The following is a 20,923-nucleotide window of genomic DNA, read 5'->3' as shown; positions in this document are numbered from 1 at the left end:
GACCAGGTTTGTGTTTCCATTTAGAAATTAACAAATTACATTTGTCTCTATGTGGCACCATTCCCTTGACAATATATTTTTGTAGCTTCGGCAGTAAATTGCATTGATACAATTATCTGATAGGACCTCTTCATCATGTGACAGGAAGTAAAGGCTCTTCATCTGGAGCGAGCGACTATAGTGGAATCACAGATTCAGGTAAACTATAAATATGTGCATTTGAGAATCAAAATACCGGTCCCACCAATTGTCCACAGTGACAATGATCCATGGTTATTTCCAGTAACCGGTTATGAATGTATGGAATGGCCTCCGCTAAAGGACCTCTCCCGCTGGCTTGGCTTGGGCTCAGCGCGGCCGGGCCAGCCTGGCGGGGGAAGCCGAAAATAAACTCACAGCTGCGAGACGTTTGTGGTTTTAAATAATTAATCATTGTGAAGCCATCCATATGTAAAGTATATCGGAAGCTGAATTTAACGTCCACATTCAGTGAATGAATCTATTGAACAGATCAACAGAATTTGATTTTTGGCTAGTTAGCTATCTGTTGTTGCAAGTCTCGCCTTAGCTTTTTGCTAGCGTTAGCTAGTTGTTGACATAATCGTAGCGAGACGGGCTGTCTGTGTCAAACTGCGTTGTGTTCATGTTAGCTAGCTAGGTAATATAGCAGCCCCCCTCTCGCAATGTTTACTGTATGCAATGATTTGAGAAGCTGGCTAATGTTCGTGTCGGCTTAACAGTCGTAGCTAGTTAGCTACCACACTGCTCGGTCAAATAAATCCTGCTCTGTTGTCAATCGACTTGGATCTGTGTTGTTAACTTGCTTAGCTACTAACTAGCTAGCTACCTTTACTGAACAGCAACATGTAAGGATAGCCAGCTGGCAATCAATTTAGCAATTTTAGTACTGCTGCATATATTGCAGGTTTTTAATCCTAGATGTAATGCAAAATTGGGTGCTGTTTTTATCTCCTTTTTTATTTTAGCTTTTGTATACATGATTTAGCTACAATTGCGACAATGAGAAACATGATATTTTAATCTTGCAATCATATCACTCATTCTCTGTCCTCTTGGTTCTCTGTTCTCTGGGTGTACCCTCTCTTGCAGGATTTGGTCCCGGCATGGGGGACATGAAGACCCCAGATTTCGATGACCTATTGGCAGCATTTGACATTCCCGACATCGATGCTAAAGAGGCCATCCAGTCTGCTGATGAGGCTGAGGGCCCACACGGGCCAGGCAGTGCACCTCTGGGAAAGCCAGACGGTGGGGTTGGTGTAGGGCCGTCTCTGAGACCATCTAGCCCCCCGGACCCCCAGGCTGACACCCCTATTGTCAGCGTTATCGTAAAGAACCGCGTACGACCCGACAACATGGGTGGAGGGGATGGGGACACAGACCAGGACACTATGGACAGCATTGCTGGGGTCGCTGTGGGTCCACGGCTCGGTGCCTGTGCCCCAGGCATGGCGGAATCTGAACCACTCAACCACAATGGGTTTGCGGCTGCTGGTGTGACCCTGCCTCTAACCCAGGCTCAGGCCCAATCTAATGAGGAACCATGGTCAGTGTGTACCCCCAAAACAGAGGGCGGAGGAGGCGGTGCTGGATCAACTAAATCTGTCAAGCAGGTTGGCAATATATTCAACAGACTGAAGCCTCTCATGGCGCAAGGGTCGGGAGACCCTGTAGGGAGGGCGAGGAAGATGCAGCTCCTACAGCACCAGCAGCAGCACACACAGCAAGAGGCAGACAAAGAAGGAGGAGATGAGGGCAAAGCTTCGTTATCCTCCTCTTCATCTGCCGTGTCTGCACCTCTTGTCCCAGGAGTGTCAGTAGGACTGTCCTCTCCTTTCTTCCTGCCTTCCAAGCCTCTGCTCCCGTCCCCGCCATCAGCCCTCTCCTCACACCCGCTGCACTCATCTCAGCCGTTTAACGGGGCACCTAAAGCCGGCCCGGCATTATTATGTCCCCAAGGCTCACAGGGGGATGATTCCGATCCAGACCTAGGGCCCCCGCTGCTGATCCAGGAACACCCTGACTCCCCCTCCCGCACCCCTCCCAAACTGATCTGTAGTTTTAGGTCCCCTGCTGGCAGCTCTGACTCCACCCGTCCCATGGCCTCATCGGCAGCTCACCCCAAACCAGGGGACACTCCCTCGGGCTCTAGCGTGACCTCCTCAACCCCTCAGTCAGGCTCCACCAAGAGTCTACCACAGGAAGACAAACACCCAGAGCATGTTATAGAAGAGCGGGACTCACCTGAAAGTCCTGAGCCTGAGATACCCAAATCGGCATCACCAGTAACCGCCAAGAGGTGCTCCAGCCCTGCAGTAGCCTCCACGCCACCCCCCTCAGACCTACAGGAGCCTAAGGAGGAGGAGGAGGAGATGGAGGTGGGGAATGGAATAGAGAAGGCTATGGATGGCAAGGCAGATTTTGGAAAGGAAGAGGGTGCAAGAACAGGAGAGGAGAAAATGGAGGTGGATGATTGCAAGTCTAAACCTCCAACCACTGAAGGTGGCACCTCAACTCCAGGAGGGCCTGCGGCTCCTGCCCGGCCCCTCAAAGTGCGGATAAAGACCATCAAAACCTCCACTGGTGGAATCACCAGAACTGTTACCAGGGTCGCACCCAAAGCAGGTGCTGCTGGAGCAAAGGGTTTGGAGCCCAGCAAAGCTCCACCAGGGGGGCGCAAGACCCCAGCCAACAGGGCCTGGAAACCTGACACTGCCTCTGGTCGTATGGCAGCCTCCCAGCCACAGAAAGCAAAGAGCCTCAAAACACTACCCGTGTCTACACTAGCAGCCAGTACTGCTATGCTAGCCGCTGCAACCAAGGCTCAGAGCAAGATGGCTGCCTCCTCGGACAAGGCAAAGGTATCTGCCACTGCTGTTAGCATCACTAAATCTGCCGCCCTGCCTGCCACTCCCTCGGTTGCCTCCTCTCCTAAGTTCTCAGTAGCCACTGGTGGGATGAGTGTACGTCCTGTCGGTGCTAAAACGACTAACGGAGGCAGCGCCAGCGTCCTAGCCGGCACTCACCAGCCAAACAAGCCTGCCTCCATTGTGAACAGCACGGGCGCCGTCATCTCCCGCAGCCAGTCTAGCCTGGTGGAGGCCTTCAACAAGATCCTCAACAGCAAGAACCTGCTGCCCAGTTATAAGCCGGACCTTTCGGCGGCTCCGCCCCCAGAGTGGGGGCTCCCTCTGCCTGCCACGGGCTACCGCTGTCTGGAATGTGGCGATGCCTTCGCCCTGGAGCGCAGCCTGGCCCGCCACTATGACAGGCGCTCGCTGCGCATCGAGGTGACCTGCAACCACTGTGCCAAGCGGTTGGCCTTCTTCAACAAGTGCAGCCTGCTGCTCCACGCCAGGGAGCATAAGGAACGAGGGCTAGTCATGCAGTGCTCTCACCTCGTCATGAGGCCTGTCACCGTGGAGCAGATGATTGGCCAGCAGGACACCACACCCATCGGTAAGGCGGGTCTTTCGGGAAGAGTTTAGTGAAAATGTCTGCATCCCATAGGGCTCTGGTCAAAATTTGTGCCAAAAGGTTTAAGCAATTTAGGACGCATACAATGTGGCTTCATAAACAAAGCTTTATTTCTGTCAGGATGTGGTACATGTTATTGCGTTCAATACAAGAGAGAGATGAGAGATACCATCATGCACCTGTAAATAAGTTCAATTGACTTACATCTTTGTATTCTTGCTTTACTTTCTTGCTTTGTTGACCAGGCATGTGTTCCCCTTCTTCAATCTCCTCTCCTCCTCCTCCAGTCTCTTCCCCCTCCACCACGTCCGGAGCCCCCGCCGTGTCATCTAGTTCCAGCCCAATGAAGGACACACAGTCTCCCTCCGCAGCCCAGCTGAGACCGGTCCGCCATGCGCCCCAGAGCGCCCAGGCGCTGATGCCCCTCCCCATCAAGAAGGGCGAGGTGCTGCAGTACCACAACTTCAAGTGTCCAGAGTGCCAGGCCCAGTTCTCTGGCAAGGCCGAACTGGTCGCCCACTTCCAGCAGATCAGAGCTACCCCCAACTCGGTGAGTCCTTTGATACAGAGCCTGAAGTGTGGGTATGCATTACTCACATGGTAATGACGAACTACTAGTGTCAAATCTTAGTCATACGTAATGACTGAATAAGGTGATTTCCCAGACACAGATTAAGCCTTGTCCTGGACTAAGGAGCACTTTCAATGGACTGTTTTACTTTATGTATTAGTTAATACTATTACGCAATACTAGTGTTTACTATGAAAACAAGCTATTTATTTGTAATGCCTCAATACACCTAATTAACTGTTAAACCATTTCTCTCTCTCCCTTTGACTAAGGTATACACAGTACTAGTTTTAGTAGAAGTTTTGCAGTATTAGAAGTAGTAGTGTATTCATAGTGTTATGCCTTAGGCAACTTTTAAACCTTTTCTCCCACTCTCTCCTCCCTTCCCAAACCTGTACGCTGTGCTCCCCTCCAATGATGCTGCTAATGTTTACTATGAAAACGAGTTATGATTAATGCCTCAACGTGTGTGCTGTATGTCAATTGTTAAACCTCTCATCTTCCTGCCCAGACCTGTACCCTGTGCTCCCCTCCCATGATGCTGCCTAACTGGTGCAGTGTGTCGGCTCACCAGAGGATTCATAAGCACCGAGCACCCCACGTCTGTCCAGAGTGTGGGGGCATCGCCCGGCAGGCCAGCTTCCAGACCCACCTGGAGGAGGCCTGTCTGCACTTCGCCCGCCGCATCGGATACAGGTGAAGAGAGAGTGTCTGCACTGATAATCTCCCGAGTGGCGCAGTGGTCTAAGGCACTGCATTGCAGTGCTAGCTGTGCCACTAGAGATCCTGGTTTGAATCCAGGCTCTGTCGTAGCCGGCCGTGACCGGGAGACCCATAGGGCGGCGCACAATTGGCCCAGCGTCGTCCAGGGTAGGGGAGGGAATGGCCGGCAGGGATGTAGCTCAGTTGGTAGAGCATGGCGTTTGCAATGCCAGGGTTGTGGGTTCGATTCCCACGGGGGGCCAGTATGAAAAAAAAAAAAAATAATGTATGCTCTGGATAAGAGCGTCTGCTAAATGACAAAAAATGTAAATGTAATAAGTCGGCAACAAATGTAATAAGTCTGCACACAAAAGGATGTCGCAAAAGTATTTTCACTAGCCTATACAGATGTTTCGGCTAAGCAGCCTCCTTCAGTGTGTAGGTCATCTGCACTGATAGGTAAACGTGCCACAAATACATGCAAGTGAGATGCCTACAGTAATCAAATGCAAATACATATCTCACTCAAAGATATATGTGAAAAGACACATGGTTGAAGATTTTTGCCGTAGTTGCATCACAATCAAGCCACCCAATTGTCAACGGACGGTCTATATTAGCATCAGTGACAACAGCTATTAAACCTATGTGTATAACATTTGTTTTTGTTCATATCTGTTCCCCAGGTGCTCCAGTTGCCAGGTGGTGTTTGGGGGTCTGAACTCCATCAAGTCCCACATCCAGACGGCCCACTGCGAGGTGTTCCACAAGTGCCCCAGCTGCCCTATGGCCTTCAAGTCTGCCCCAAGTGCACAGGGACACATCAGCACCCAGCACCCTACCCTCACCGGGGGACAGGCCAAGTAAGTGCCCCACAGTCACTGAACCATGTTATGTCTCTTTAGGTTTAGAGCATTGTTTTGCAATCCTGGTCCTGAGGACCCAGAGGGGTGCACATTTTTGTCCTAGTGCTAAAGCACTAACACACTTAAGTCATCTGTGTTCAGGTGTGTTAAAACAAAAAAATGTGCACCTCTTTGGGTCCCCAGGATTGGGAAACACTGGTTTAATGGATTTTTAAAGCGTGTCTCGTCTGTTTTTGTCACAATTTGAACCCTGATAAAAACGCTACATTCACTCCACTATTTCCCTCTTTCTCTGTATTTGCAGATTGATCTACAAGTGTGTGATGTGCGATACAGTTTTTACCCAGAAACCCTTACTGTACATGCATTTCGACACCCACCTGGCCAAGCAGAAAGTGCATGTGTTCAAGTGTCCTGACTGCACCAAACTCTACGCGCAGAAAGGTTCCATGATGGAACACACAAAGGTTTGTTTAGTTACATTCTAACTCGCAGGTAAACATATGATTGCAGTAAAGGAAAGTGATATGTTAGTTGATCAATCCCCTGGTTGGTAAATAGTAATTTATGTTAGCTCATTTGTCAATATTGTCTTCCATTTTCACTTCTCTCTTGTCTGATTGGTCATTCCTTTCTTACTTCCTCTTATCCAGACTGCTCACAGAAGGCTGTCAGTCAAACAGGAGGGCCAATCCAATGCCTCCGCCCCTGCCCCAGCCCCCACCAACACCTCAGCCCCCACCAACCCCTCAGCCCCCTCCCTCCCAAAATCCAAGCCCTCTGCAAAAAAGGACAACTCCGATGGGGAGGACTGGGGCCGAGACCAAGAGGAGGAGGAGGAGGAGGAGGAGGAGGAGGAGGAGGAGGAGGAGGAGGGGGGAGAGGAAGAGGGGGATGAGGACTATGAGGAACCTGAGAATCAGTCTAGTTCTGTGGGGGTAGGCAGCCATCGTGGGACCACCTCAGAATGGAGCTGCCAGCAATGTCAGAAGAGCTTCACAAAGAGTGACGACTACATCTCTCACATGAAGACAGAGCACGGAAAGGTAAGGCCGTACAAATGTAATTATCTGTATAACAGATGCCCCACATCATAAAAAATATGAATGTGAATCGATTCTTTTTAAACAATTCTTTTTGACAAATCGAATGATTCGCTTTGCCATTGTACTATTTGGGATTCGGTTAGATCGCGGTGAATTGAATCATGGGAATCAAATAATAATTTGTGAATTTAGTAGTCTTCCGTTTGGATTATGTTGCTGTAAAACTTTTGGAAGATACTTTAAGTTGATTTGGGCATTGCAACTCGATAGTTGCCAGTCAGCCTGCAGTGAACACTTCTAACGTAAGATAAATCTGACTAAACTAGAATATATACATTTCCTGAACACTGTGTGCTTGCTTCAGCTGTCAAAAAATCTTTGTATGGTTACGGTAGTGGGAGATGTGTTAAATGTAGAAGTCAAGCTTAATAGAAGCTAAAGCAGTTCAATACAGTAAAAATTGGTCTGATTTACTTTAGTAGAACGCTGTATTTCAGCTGGAACATCAATATTTAGCAAATGTTTCTTACTTTTTAACTCTGCATTGTTGGGAAAGGGCTCTTAAGCATTTCACAGTAATGTCTACACCTGTTGTATTCGGTGCATGTGACAAATAAAATGTTATTTCATGAACTGTGACTAATTTGTCTGGGACATGCTTGCTGTAGCTAGGTTTCCATACAATTTGCAACCGATTTTCATGTGAATATAAAAAAAATCTGCGTAAAATAATATGCACATTTTCCCACTAGAGATGTTTCAATCAAACTGACATAAAAGTCTGTGCGTGATGATGTCGTGCACATAAAAATAATGTTTGCAGTTAAATTCCCATGTACCGAATGAAAAATACAAGTTAAATGGGTTTCCATTGCATTTTCAACTCTACTGATGGTTTTGTCACAAAAAACGTCGCGTTACATAGCAAATGTGCCCACTCTGGTCTTGGCACGTGCACTCTAGCCAGCATCTTGCAGATGTAGGCAACCTACATTGAGATTATTATGGATAAGAGCAATATTTTTTGTTGTCAAACGGCAGCCAAGCATCGATCATCATGTCACAAGAATAAGACCCTCAATATTTATTGGAAAGGAGCATTAAGCTCATCACGTGCACTTTCACCATCCTGTGAAGTTCATAACTTATTTCATCTGTAGCCTAATAAACTGCATGGTTCCCAAGTTGTAGTGGGAGGACCACACAACATATCGCGTGACTCCAAGTTTACTTCGATATGATGGTTATTATATAAATATTTGCACATTAAGACATTTCCACCGCAATTTCTCGCATAATTAATTTTACAGATACAAAAAGATCCCACCATGTCGAATGAAAAAAAATCTGGCGGCATTTATAAAATGTAACCGCCATATCCAGTTTCCATCAGCCCCGGTCGTGACTATTTTCATGCATCAGGTAATTCATCCGCATGAAATGGTTGGATGGAAACGTGGTTAGAGATGTTATCCAACACGTGACACCAATGTAGGTAATTACCCTGACTGGGACTCAAACCCTGGTCACTGACTGTCATTCCCAAACCATTATACAAAGGTAGAATCTCTTGCTGAGGTCGCTAGGTGTTGTACCAAGGTTGTTTAGTATTTTTAGAAGAGGTTTTATTCTTAGATCATGTCACTTTTATGAAAACAACTAAAATCTGTATGACCTTAGTGTAATGTCGGTGTCTGTGTGTATACACACACACACACACACAGAGGACTCACTCTCTCTTTTTGACCTTGTTTGTGTATCTGCCTCTGTAGGCTATGAAGAAGTTCCCGTGTTGTGTGTGTGAGAGCTCATTCTCCACCTCTTCCAGCCTACGGCGCCATGTACGCATCATCCACGAGGGCAACAAGAGAGTCTTCCACTGCCAGTGAGTGAACCCCATACTCATCTACACATCCACAAAAGCACCCTATTTTGTCCCCTGTAGCTCAGTTGGTAGAGCACGGATAGTGGGCTCGATTCCCGGGACCACTCGTACGTAAAAACAAATTCTGCATGCATGACTAAGTCACTTTGGAAAAAAGCATCTGCTAAGTGGCATTTATTATATTTGAAAATGTCTGTAGAGTGGATGTGACGAGACAATTAGCAGGGACATTTCGAATGTTAAGTTCAGTCGAATATCAGCCCACCTAGGAAAAGTGGACAGCGTCATTAGAGCCTGTACTTGTGTGTTTGCAGATATTGCACACAGGGCAAACGGACCTTCAGCAGTCAGCTCATACTGGAGAAACATATCCAGGTCCATCATCACGGGGTCAGAGCCACTGACGAACAGGTCAGTTAGAATCCATTCTTATTTCCATCACTTGGTGGCGGTACAGTTCAATCATAACTGTACTCTTGTTTTCTGTGTGCTCTCTGCATCTTCGGTCTGTAATGTTACCCATGGTGTGGTGACTTGGATCTCAGTATGTTAAACCAAAAATCAAGAATGCTTTTTTGACGTTCTCTCTTTTTCCCATCGCCCCTCTGTCCCCCTGCAGGGCTCTCCTCAGACCAGGAAGCGTTCAGCCCCGGGTACCGGCCCAGGCAGCTCATCTGAACCTGACGGGGAGGGGGGGCCACCAGGGGACGAGGAAGGCACGGACAGCGGAGAGGCCACAGAGGAGGGGGGCGAGGAGGGCAGCAATCCCGTGAAGAGAACACGAGCGTCGGCGCCTCCCGAGCCCGAGGAGGATGACAGCGTATTCCGCTGCGTGCCGTGCGGCTTCGCCACGGAGGATGGCGCCGAGTTCCAGCGCCACATCCCTCAGCATCGCGCTGACGCCGCCTCCTTCCAGTGTCTACAATGTGGCGTGTGCTTCGCCTCGGCTGGCTCCCTGGGACGCCACCGTTTCATCACCCACCGTGTGAGAGATCCCCAGGGGGAGTCCAACCACAGGCCACCCCGCACCCCCTCCTCCCCGGACGGCTTACCCTCCTCCCCACAGGAGGGAGAGGACGGGAAGGGGAGCATGAGCTGCAGGGTGTGCAGCCGGCACTTCGACAGGGCCTCCGACCTTAACACCCACTTGAGGACCCACGGCATGGCCTTCATTTCCGCCCACAAGACGGACAAGCCCCAGTAGGGTGAAGTTGCCCCTAGATGCTGATCCTGGGTCAGTTTAGCATTTCTCCCACTAATGGTTAAGGTTAGGATTGGGGAGAGGAAGCTGATCCTAGATCTGTAACTCTGGGAAACATCACCCCAGAGCCAGACAAGCCCCAGTATGGAAAGGAGGGGTGAGGCCTCGGAGTGACGGACAGGCCTGGGAGATGAGGTGTTTTGACTTGGAATCATTCTAGGGGAGCTGAATGTGGATGGATGAGAGCCAACCCAGATGTACTTCTGTGCAGTTTTGAGCCACTTGAGCTCTGTGTTTCTTTGTCACTAACTGTGCAGTCATACTCCCATGCTGATCATCATACTGAGCATTGGCCTGGACACGCATGAGGATGGGAGTTCTGAGGGTCAAGACCACCTGATCATAGCATTGACATCAGCCATATCTGTCCATCAACTTTTCCATGACAATACGTTTTTCTGCCATTTAATATTGTTTGTCTATCGTAATGTGAACCATACTATCTTTTCTACATGCATTTCCTTCTGTATTATCTTTCTATAATTTGTACTTGTATTCTTTTCACTCTTTCTTACTAAAATCATTTCCAGAGCCATGTGTCTTGAAAGGTATTCTGTCTTGCATTGCATCGTCAAACTCGCATCCACACAGACCAACTGTACAAAGAAAGCACTCTTGTTGGTCCTACATCAGTTTGTATGGGTCCATCTCTTTAGTGAGGGCTAGATAAAACTTTTCTCAAACACTGATTTTAAGTACTGACGTTCTATTTATTTATATGAAACACATTGTTGTTGTTTGTGAGTCATTTGCAGCCAATCTTATAGCAAGATGTAATGGTAAAAGTAGTTTGAAATGTATGCCACATACAGAGGTGAGATTTATTTATCTGTTCGATACACATTTCTGTAGGAGACGGTTACATATGCTGAACAAAAATATAAACTCAACATGTAAAGTGTTGGTCCCATGTTTCATGAGCTGAAATAAAATATCCCAGAAATGTTCCAGATGCACAAAAAGCTTCTCTCAAATTCTGTGCACAAATTTGTTTACATCCCTGTTAGTGAGCATTTCTCCTTTGCCAAGATAATCCATCCACCTGACAGGTGTGGCATATCAAGAAGCTGATTAAACAGCATGATTATTACACTGGTGCACCTTGTGCTGGGGACAAAAGGCCACTAAAATGTGCAATTTTGACACACACAATGCCACAGATGTCTCAAGTTTTGAGGCAGTGTGCAATTGGCATGCTGACTGCAGGAATGTTCACCAGAGCTGTTGACAGAGAATGTAATGTTAATTTCTCTGCCATAAGCCGCCTCCGTCGTTTTTGAGAATTTGGCAAGTACGTTCAATTGGCCTCACAACCACAGACCATGTGTAACCACGCCAGCCCAGGACTTCTACACAAACTGTCAGAAACCGTCTCAGGGAAGCTCATCGTCTTCACCTGACTACAGTTTGGAGTCGTAACCACGTCAGTTGGCAAATGCTCACCTTCGATGGCCACTGGCTCGCTGGATGAATCGCGGTTTAAACTGTACTGGGCAGATGGCGTTGTGTGGGCGAGTGGTTTGCTGATGTTAACTTGGGGAACAGAGTGCCCCATGGTGGGGTTATGGTATGGGAGGGGGGCATAAGCTACAGACAACGAACACAATTGCATTTATCAATATCGTGTTGAGATCCTGAGGCCCATTGTCGTGCCATTCTTCCGCCGCCATCACCTCATGTTTCAGTATGATAATGCACGGCCCCATGTCACAAGGATCTGTACACTTCCTGGAAGCTCAAAATGTCCCAGTTCTTCCATGGCCTGCATACTCACCAGACATCTCACCCATTGAGCATGTTTGGGATGCTCTGAATCGACATGTACGAAAGAGTGTTCCAGTTGCCGCCAATATCCAACAACTTTGCACAGCCATTGAAGAGTGGGACAACATTCCACAAGCCACAATCAACAGCCTGATCAACTCGCACTGCATGAGGCAAATGGTGGTAACGCCAGATACTGACTGGTTTTCAGATCCAAACCCCTACCTTTTATTTTAAGTTATGTAACCAACATCTGTATTCCCAGTCATGTGAAATCCATAGATTAGGGCCTAATGAATTTAAATTGACTGATATGAACTGTAAAATCTTTGAAATTGTTGCGTTTATATATTCGTTCAGTGTAGATTATTGTAACCCATTTGTTTCGAGTGGTCCATTGTGTCGTCAAAATTCTAGCCAGGACAAGAAGAGTTCAGAGATTTTACCAGTGGTTTACATGGGTATATGTTGCACTGTACATATTATACACTAAAAGAAAGCATTCGGGTTTTGTTACTTGTTATGAAAATGTGAATTTAAGTATAGTATTTGTACTCGTAAATGTTTTGTTTTTCAACCAATTTGAAACTAAATTGAATAGGATTTTTATGGTAGCTAGCTAGCTATATATTGCCACTCACAAATAAGCAGAGGGAGAGTGCGAGGGGTTGTATTGTGTTTTAATGTGTATGGATGTTTATCTCTTTGATATGATTGTTTTCTAACTGCAGAATCAGTGCTTGCTGTACCCCACTTTCTTTTGTATCTGTTTCAATAATCTCTTATCACGTGAAGGCCAAATTCTCTGGGGGGTTTCCTTTTTTGGGGTCACCTGATATCAAATACTGTATATGTGTATATATACAGTGCATTCAGAAAGTATTCAGACTCCTTGACTTTTTCCACATTTTGTTACATTACAGCCTTATTCTAAAATTGATTAAATACAAAAAAATCCTCATCAATCTACACACAATAACCCATAATGCCAAAGCAAAAACGGCTTTTTAGAAATGTTAGCAAATGTATAAAAAATTAAAAACAGAAATACCTTATTTACATACACTACCAGTCAAAAGTTTGGACACCTACTCACTCAAGGGTTTTTCTTTATTTTTACTATTTTCTACATTGTAGAATAATAGTGAAGACATCAAAACTATGAAATAACACATATGGAATCATGTAGTAACCAAAAAAGTGTTAAACAAATCCAAATATATTTTATATTTGAGATTCTTCAAATAGCCACCCTTTGCCTTGAAGACAGCTTTGCACACGCTTGGCATTCTCTCAACCAGCTTCACCTGGAATGCTTTTCCAACAGTCTTGAAGGAGTACCACATATGCTGAGCACTTGTTGGCTGCTTTTCCATCAATCTGCGGTCCGACTCATCCCAAACCATCTGAATTTGGTTGAGGTCGGGGGATTGTGGAGGCCAGGTCATCTGATGCAGCACTTCATCACTCTCCTTCTTGGTCAAATAGCCCTTACACAGCCTGGAGGTGCGTTGGGTCATTGTCCTGTTGAAAAACAAATGAATGAACAAATGAATGAATTCAAAGCCCAAACCAGATGGGATGGCGTATCGCTGCAGAATGATGTGGTAGCCATGCTGGTTAAGTGTGCCTTGAATTCTAAATAAATCACAGTGTCACCAGCAAAGCACCATCACACCACCTCCTAATGTCCATTGCTCATGTTTCTTGGCCCAAGCAAGTCTCTTCTTCTTATTGGTGTCCTTTAGTAGTGGTTTCTTTGTAGCAATTTGACCATGAAGGCCTGATTCACACAATCTCCTCTGGATAGTTGATGTTGAGATTTGTCTGTTACTTGAACCCCCCCCCCCCCCCTCACCCCCCCCCCCCCTCACAACACAACTGATTGTCTCAAACGCATTAAGAAGGAAAGAAATTCCACAAATTTAATTTTATGAACGCACATCTGTTAATTGAAATGCATTCCAGGTGACTACCTCATGAAGCTGGTTGAGAGAATGCCAAGAGTGTGAAAAGCTGTCATCAAGGCAAAGGGTGGCTATTTGAATACTTTTTTGGTTACTACATGATTCTGTTATTTCAATGTAGAAAATAGTAAAAATAAAGAAAAACCCTTGAATGAGTAGCTGTGTCCAAACTTTTGACTGGTACTGAGTATTCAGACCCTTCACTATGAGACTTGAAATTAAGTTCAGGTGCATCCTGTTTCCATTGATCATCCTTGATGTTTCTACAACTTGATTGGAGTCCACCTGTGGTAGATTAAATTGATTGGACATGATTTGTAAATTCCTTCGACCTCATGGCTTGGTTTTTGCTCTGACATGCACTGTCAACTGTGGGACCTTATATAGACAGGTGTGTGTTTGCCTTTCCAAATCATGTCCAATCAATTGAATTTACCACAGGTGGACTCCAATCAAGTTGTAGACACATCTCAAGGATGATCAATGGAAAAACTTTTGCGTGTAGATTGATGAGAAAATTATTTTCTCCATTTTAGAACAAGGCTGTAACATAACAAAATATGGAAAAAGTCAAGGCATCTGAATATATATATATATATATATATATATATATATATATATATATATATATATATATAGCTAAATAATGATTGCGAGTGTGGTGTTTTTATTTTCCATCTTGATTGTGGTCTACGTGCTGAATTGCCATACATTTTTTGGTGCCGTTTCAAAATAAATGTTTAAGGGAGTACTTTGCTTTATCAAGTCTTTATTTCTGTCCAGTCATTGAAGGAACTTTATAGAACTGTTTAGGGATAGTATTAATTAATTTAGGCAAGTTTACATTATGTACAACTACAGTATTTTATACAGAAATACCTCATTCCTCTGTTCATAATCGTGACACAGACATTAAGATTACACCCTTTGCAAGACACTATAGTCCTTTAGGATATAACTGTTTAAAATCCCAAATCCCACTACTGGATCCTCCCCTTTCACATGATGGCTCCATCAAGTCCATCCTTAGGGATTACATTTTTCTGGATGTACCAGCTCCACTGCCTGCCTGCTCTCAGTGGCCTGTCGCTGGGCTGAGGACTCCGAGATGAGCCCCTTCTCTGGATGGTGGACCTCAATGAGGAGCTCGTAGATCAATGTGCCTACCAGAGCGCCGGCACAAGTGGCCACTAAAGGCACCCACCACCAACTACGTCCCACCCTGAGAGGGAAAGAGAGAAACAGCAGGTAAGAGATGTTACTATCTGTATCAGCGTAGACTACACAAAGTAAAATTATTTGAGTTCAGCTTAAGATCCTCATGTGAGTAATTTCAAGATCCCCCATGTACAAATGCCTAACATATTAAAGCACTTGTTTGGTTTACTTAAACAAGGGCATTAAGAGTGTCAATATGTAGCAGAACTGACTTACCTAAACACCTCGTCCCCCCAGCCAGCGATGTATGTAAACAGTCTAGGCCCGATGTCTCTGGCTGGGTTCAGGGCATAGCCGCTGTTGGAGCCCATGGAGACTCCGATCACCAACACCACCGCCCCCACTAGCACCGGCTCCAGACCTGCAGGTGCCGGGCTGTTCCTCCCGTCCCCCAGAGCCAGGATACACACCATGAGAGCAGCCGTGCCTACCACCTGGAGGTGGTGAGCCGGTTAACTACTACAGAGCAGTGACACCATGATAAGACTAACTATGAAGGCTGAGGCGTCATTCAACCTCTCCCAAATTCTTGATCAGAATACAGCCCTTAGTAAAAGAGCTGATTGAGTCTTCCAGGTACAAATACATTTCCTATGTCTTTACATGAGTTATCCTATATTCATGTAAACCCAGAAGGGGGTTCAGGTGGTTCTGACCTGGTCAATGATGCCCCCCCACAGGCTCAGGTAGTCAGCAGGGTACGTGGAGAAGATGCCTGCTGTGGCTTTGGGACCGCTCACGGTCAGGTGACCACCACTGTATAACTGTATAGCATCTGTGAATGGAAACGCACACACACACTATCATGCTCCAGCCATAACTTTTGATTCTAGTATTCAGGATTGATATTCTACATTTTGTCCTTACCATAGTACTGCAGGGCTACGGTGGCAGCAGCCATAAAGGCCCCCAGTATCTGGAACAAGACGTAGAAAGGCAGGCGTGTCCAAGGATGCCTGCCCAGAAAGCAGAGGCTGAGAGACACTGCAGGGTTCAGGTGAGCACCTTCAAGAGAACAATACAACCATTATTTGATAATGTATCAATTATTTCATCAAGATATGGCCTCTTTCTGTCCTCTCCCTCATCCACACGTATAGATTTACACTCGTAAACTTTACCTGACACCCCACGGGAAACATAGACTCCAAAGGTGGTTCCCAGAGCGAAACCCAGATTGATTGACAGGTAGTGACCTTTACTGTTCTCAGATGTCGTTACCTGGGCAACGGAGCCACATCCAAACAGCTGCAGTCACATGACACAACAAAACAAGGCCTGTATCAGAGGAGTACCATCCCTAATGTATCATAGGCAGTGAGGGTGTAATGCACATATCCCCATTTTCTAAACTACTGCTTGAATTGAAATGTCAAATAATCTCAGAATTTACTGTCATGGATAATAAATCAGGTAACCAGGAAGGCCTATATCAAATATCAGTTGAAAGTGGTTCCCCATTGTCGTCTACTCAAACAGTAGGGAAACCTTAGAGTACCATTCAAGATTAGGCATGTTCGGCTGGTAGGCCAAGGACAGTCTTTACAGTCATCTGTTCTGATGAAGTGTATTGCTTTATGATTTTGTTGTGCGCTATAATTTTAATTGACCCTGGCAGGAGCAACAAGGCATTCATCTCAAGGCTTGGGGCATGTTCAATAGGGCAGAACGTTCATTATATTGCAAACCGAAATGTACAAACATCATTCTCTTTTCCAAATTACACACATCAATCTACTGATTTAGGAACTCCCTCCCACACCTCTCCTTCCACTCTCACTCCCTCTCGGGGGTCAAAGTCCTTGGTTAGCCATTGTGACGATCCACTAATAGCAACAAATGGGTTTTTGCAAGCACTTACAATTCGAAACAAGATCAGAGCGAGATAGCGTGTGGAAGGACTGGAGATTCAAATTAGAATAATAGAAAACATTGTACCTGCTTAAAATCTAAACAGAACACTTCCAACTGCCCAGAATTAGAAAGGCACTCACAATCATGATGTAGACCCCCAAACACTCAGCCAAACACTCTCTGGCAAGGCTACTCCTGATTCGAAATTTATTTAGCAGTCGGTCCATCCCTGTAGTATCCAGAGTGTTTTGGACACCAAAAAGGAAGCTTTCGAATCTATAATGTCCTCATCAGTACTACTACGTAACTTGGACAGTGAACTCTTCCTCTCCGGCTGACTATTAACAAGTTCACACAGACTGAGAAGGCTTGCACTCATACCGCAATCGTCTACGTCACTTGTTTTATGGCATGGCTGAGGTTTGTGTATGTAGAGGAGTTATCACTCTGTGGGTCGTTCCATGGATAGAGTACATTTTGCGTCCCTTTTAAGTAGGAATTGTGCAGCAATATTGAATTAAGAGCCCTTTAATATAGACCACATGGACAAATAAATAAATCTTGACATGTCCCTCGTCAAGTTGTTTCTAGGAAGACTTAAACCCACTTAACCCCAATATTTATCCAAGTTAGTTATGTTGTATTTTTTAAATCTTTTTTTTTTTTTGGGGGGGGGGGGGTTTGGGGGTGGATCAGATTTAATATTGCAACTAGATTGTGGATTCTATCAATGTAATTGTCTGCATCATTTCCAATCCCCCATATTTATTTTATAAATATATATTATTTTAAATATATACACTACCGTTCAAAAGTTTGGGGTCACTTAGAAATGTCCTTGTTTTTGAAAGAAAAGCAATTTATTTGTCCATTAAAATCAAATTGATCAGAAATACAGTGTAGACATTGTTAATGTTGTAAATGGCTATCGTAGCTGGAAATGGCTGATTTTTAATGGAATATCTACATAGGCGTACAGAGGCCCATTATCAGCAACCCTCAGTCCTGTGTTCCAATGGCACGTTGTGTTTGCTAATCCAAGTTTATCATTTTAAAAGGCTAATTGATCATTAGAAAACCCTTTTGCAATTATGTTAGCACAGCTGAAAACGGTTGTGCTGATTAAAGACGCAATAAAACTGGCCTTCTTGAGACTAGTTGAGTATCTGGAGCATCAGCAATTGTGGGTTCGATTACAGGCTCACAATGGCCAGAAACAAATAACTTTCTTCTGAAACTCGTCAGTCTATTCATGTTCTGAGAAATGAAGGCTATTCCATGCTTGAAATTGCCAAGAAACTGAATATCTCATACAACGCTGTGTACTACTCCCTTCACAGAACAGAGAAAACTGGCTCTAACCAGAATAGAAAGAGGAGTGGGAGGCCCTGGTGCACAACTGAGAAAGAGGAGTGGGAGGCCCTGGTGCACAACTGAGCAAGAGGACAAATACATTAGTGTCTAGTTTGAGAAACAAACGCCTCACAGGTCCTCAACTGGCAGCTTCATTAAATAGTACACGCAAAACATCAGTCTCAACGTCAACCGTGAAGAGTCGACTCTGGGATGCTGACCTTCTAGGCAGAGTTGCAAAGAAAAAGCCATATCTCAGACTGGCCAATAAAAATAAAAGATTAAGATGTATTCATTAACAGGTGGGTTTGTGTGTTGGTGCTGGTGTGTGTGTGGTAAAAATCGTAGGGTAAAAACTAACAAAATAGCCAGGCCTTACTTAATTTGGGAGCTCCCTTTATAGCTGGATCCAGGAACCTTTAACTGCTTTCCCAAGGCACTTGCTTTAAGAAGCATTTCAAAGGGAGAGAGACAGAATCATTGATAGACCTGTTTTTAAAAACTTGGTAGCGTACATTCCATCAGTCAAAACAAACATGATAATGCCTTCCAATATGGAGAAAGTTGTTTTCATTTAAGTCTACCCTAACAATGTTACTCTATATATTCATTTCACATTTCTGTTGGATATTCACTTTCTGCTTCACACTTATTAAATATATATTATTTTAATAATAACATGTAATGCATTGGAGGGATCAATATGTATTAACTGGGCTGGCACTGTCTATCAGTTCCCTTTAGATGGCATGCTCTGTCCATAATAAGTCTCTACCTAGCACGTTAAACGGTTGAGTAGGCGAATACAGAAAATCATTGGTTCTATTTAACAGGGTATGGGGCTTATTTCAAAATGTATTTCCAGGGTGGAAGAAATCTCATAAGCGTTTATAGTTTTATTGGTTAGGGGTAATTCAAGTCCCGTACAATGCTTTAAGTCCCCTGTAGCTCAGTTGGTAGAACCCATTAAATCAAATCAAATCAAATTTTATTGGTCACATGCGCCGAATACAACAGGTGCAGACATTACAGTGAAATGCTTACTTACAGCCCTTAACCAACAGTGCATTTATTTTTAACAAAAAAAGTAAAAATAAAACAACAACAAAAAAAGTGTTGAGAAAAAAAGAGCAGAAGTAAAATAAAATAACAGTAGGGAGGCTATATATACACAGGGGGGTACCGGTGCAGAGTCAATGTGCGGGGGCACCGGCTAGTTGAAGTAATATGTACATGTGGGTAGAGTTAAAGTGACTATGCATAAATAATTAACAGAGTAGCAGCAGCGTAAAAAGGATGGGGTGGGGGGGCAGTGCAAATAGTCCGGGTAGCCATGATTAGCTGTTCAGGAGTCTTATGGCTTGGGGGTAGAAGCTGTTGAGAAGTCTTTTGGACCTAGACTTGGCACTCCGGTACCGCTTGCCGTGCGGTAGCAGGGAGAACAGTCTATGACTAGGGTGGCTGGAGTCTTTGACAATTTTGAGGGCCTTCCTCTGACACCGCCTGGTATAGAGGTCCTGGATGGCAGGAAGCTTGGCCCCAGTGATGTACTGGGCCGTACGCACTACCCTCTGTAGTGCCTTGCGGTCGGAGGCCAAGCAGTTGCCATACCAGGCGGTGATGCAACCAGTCAGGATGCTCTCGATGGTGCAGCTGTAGAATTTTTTGAGGATCTGAGGACCCATGCCAAATCTTTTCAGTCTCCTGAGGGGGAATAGGGTTTGTCGTGCCCTCTTCACGACTGTCTTGGTGTGTTTGGACCATGATAGTTCGTTGGTGATGTGGACACCAAGGAACTTGAAGCTCTCAACCTGTTCCACTACAGCCCCGTCGATGAGAATGGGGGCGTGCTCAGTCCTCTTTTTTTTCCTGTAGTCCACAATCATCTCCTTTGTCTTGGTCACGTTGAGGGAGAGGTTGTTGTCCTGGCACCACACGGCCAGGTCTCTGACCTCCTCCCTATAGGCTGTCTCATCGTTGTGTTACATCACAAATTCCTCCTCTACACCAGTGTTCTATTCATACAGGGGATTAAATATTCACTCTAGTGTTCTATTTAACAGCATATTCGGGAATAATACTCTCTTCTTTCATATCTCCATACAGAATCCCTTTGTAACGTTATAAATCATTAGGTTTTCACCTCCACACCGATCACAGCGCAGCAGCCCGAGAGGTACACAAATCTTTCAATGCTTCTCCTTTCAGTGCTCACTACCTGTAGATCGATGGCCGGTGGTGGACAGAACCCCAAGATAAGGTTATAGATCTAAAAACTCAGCTCACACAGAACTGGTTGGGGTATTCATTATTTTCCCTATATAACTATACTTAGGTATTCACACCCACACCACTCCATGTGCATCTATACACCATATGTATCTTAAACGGTTCTAGCCTCCCAGAGACAGTGGTCCCAGACCACATAGACAATTCAGAAATGCCTATAGACCGCTACTTCCTATACATATATAACAACACTGTGTTCAATGACACCACGTGCTATTATTAGTAGTCCCCGACTACGATGGGCAGTGGTGGACAGAACCCCTAGATAACGTTATAGATGGAAAAACTCACACAGAACTGGAAAACTCAGCTCACATTCACACTGGAGCTAGTCCCCTGACAGCTCTCATTCACTCAGTACGTTATAGCTAAATTTCTATCTCTTATTATCCAAATTTCAATCAGCTTATTATCCATATTTCAATCTTGTTATCCAAATTTCAAATCCGTTTAATATCCAAATTCCAATCTTAATATTAATAATTTCAATACATTTATTATCCAAATTTCAAATCAGTCATATGTCATATCTCACAATCACACAACTTTCACATCCACATTCACTTAGTACTATTCCCAAACACACTCGGTAATCTCCCTTATTACCCCATGTGCATCTTCAACGATTCTCTTGTCGTTACTTGCTATG

At 45.0% G+C, this 20,923-nt stretch overlaps 2 protein-coding genes across 2 annotated transcripts; one reads left to right on the top strand and one right to left on the bottom strand.

Annotated features, from left to right (window-relative positions):
- Positions 1–159: 159 nt before the first annotated feature.
- On the top strand, positions 160–10,786 carry LOC311131982 (zinc finger protein 687b-like). Its single transcript, XM_084165134.1, has 10 exons — positions 160–198; positions 1,111–3,480; positions 3,786–4,048; positions 4,581–4,765; positions 5,458–5,634; positions 5,942–6,104; positions 6,291–6,683; positions 8,456–8,568; positions 8,883–8,979; positions 9,188–10,786. The coding sequence occupies exons 2-10, from the start codon at positions 1,125–1,127 to the stop codon at positions 9,770–9,772; spliced, it is 4,332 nt and encodes a 1,443-aa protein (XP_084021260.1). The 5' UTR covers positions 160–198; positions 1,111–1,124; the 3' UTR covers positions 9,773–10,786.
- Positions 10,787–14,586: 3,800 nt separating this feature from the next.
- Positions 14,587–16,899, bottom strand: aqp10b (aquaporin 10b; the record flags this gene model as incomplete). The annotated part of the gene is made up of 6 exons (XM_084165788.1): positions 16,773–16,899; positions 15,900–16,026; positions 15,646–15,783; positions 15,435–15,553; positions 14,995–15,212; positions 14,587–14,782 (listed from the first exon to the last, which is right to left on the bottom strand). Exons 1-6 carry the CDS (start codon positions 16,857–16,859, stop codon positions 14,587–14,589), a joined length of 885 nt encoding a protein of 294 aa, XP_084021914.1. The 5' UTR covers positions 16,860–16,899.
- Positions 16,900–20,923: the final 4,024 nt, after the last annotated feature.

The sequence above is a fragment of the Coregonus lavaretus genome, assembly GCF_964263955.1.
Source record: "Coregonus lavaretus genome assembly, chromosome: 7".
Classification (NCBI taxonomy): domain Eukaryota; kingdom Metazoa; phylum Chordata; class Actinopteri; order Salmoniformes; family Salmonidae; genus Coregonus; species Coregonus lavaretus.
This window is presented reverse-complemented; position numbering and strand designations above follow the sequence as displayed.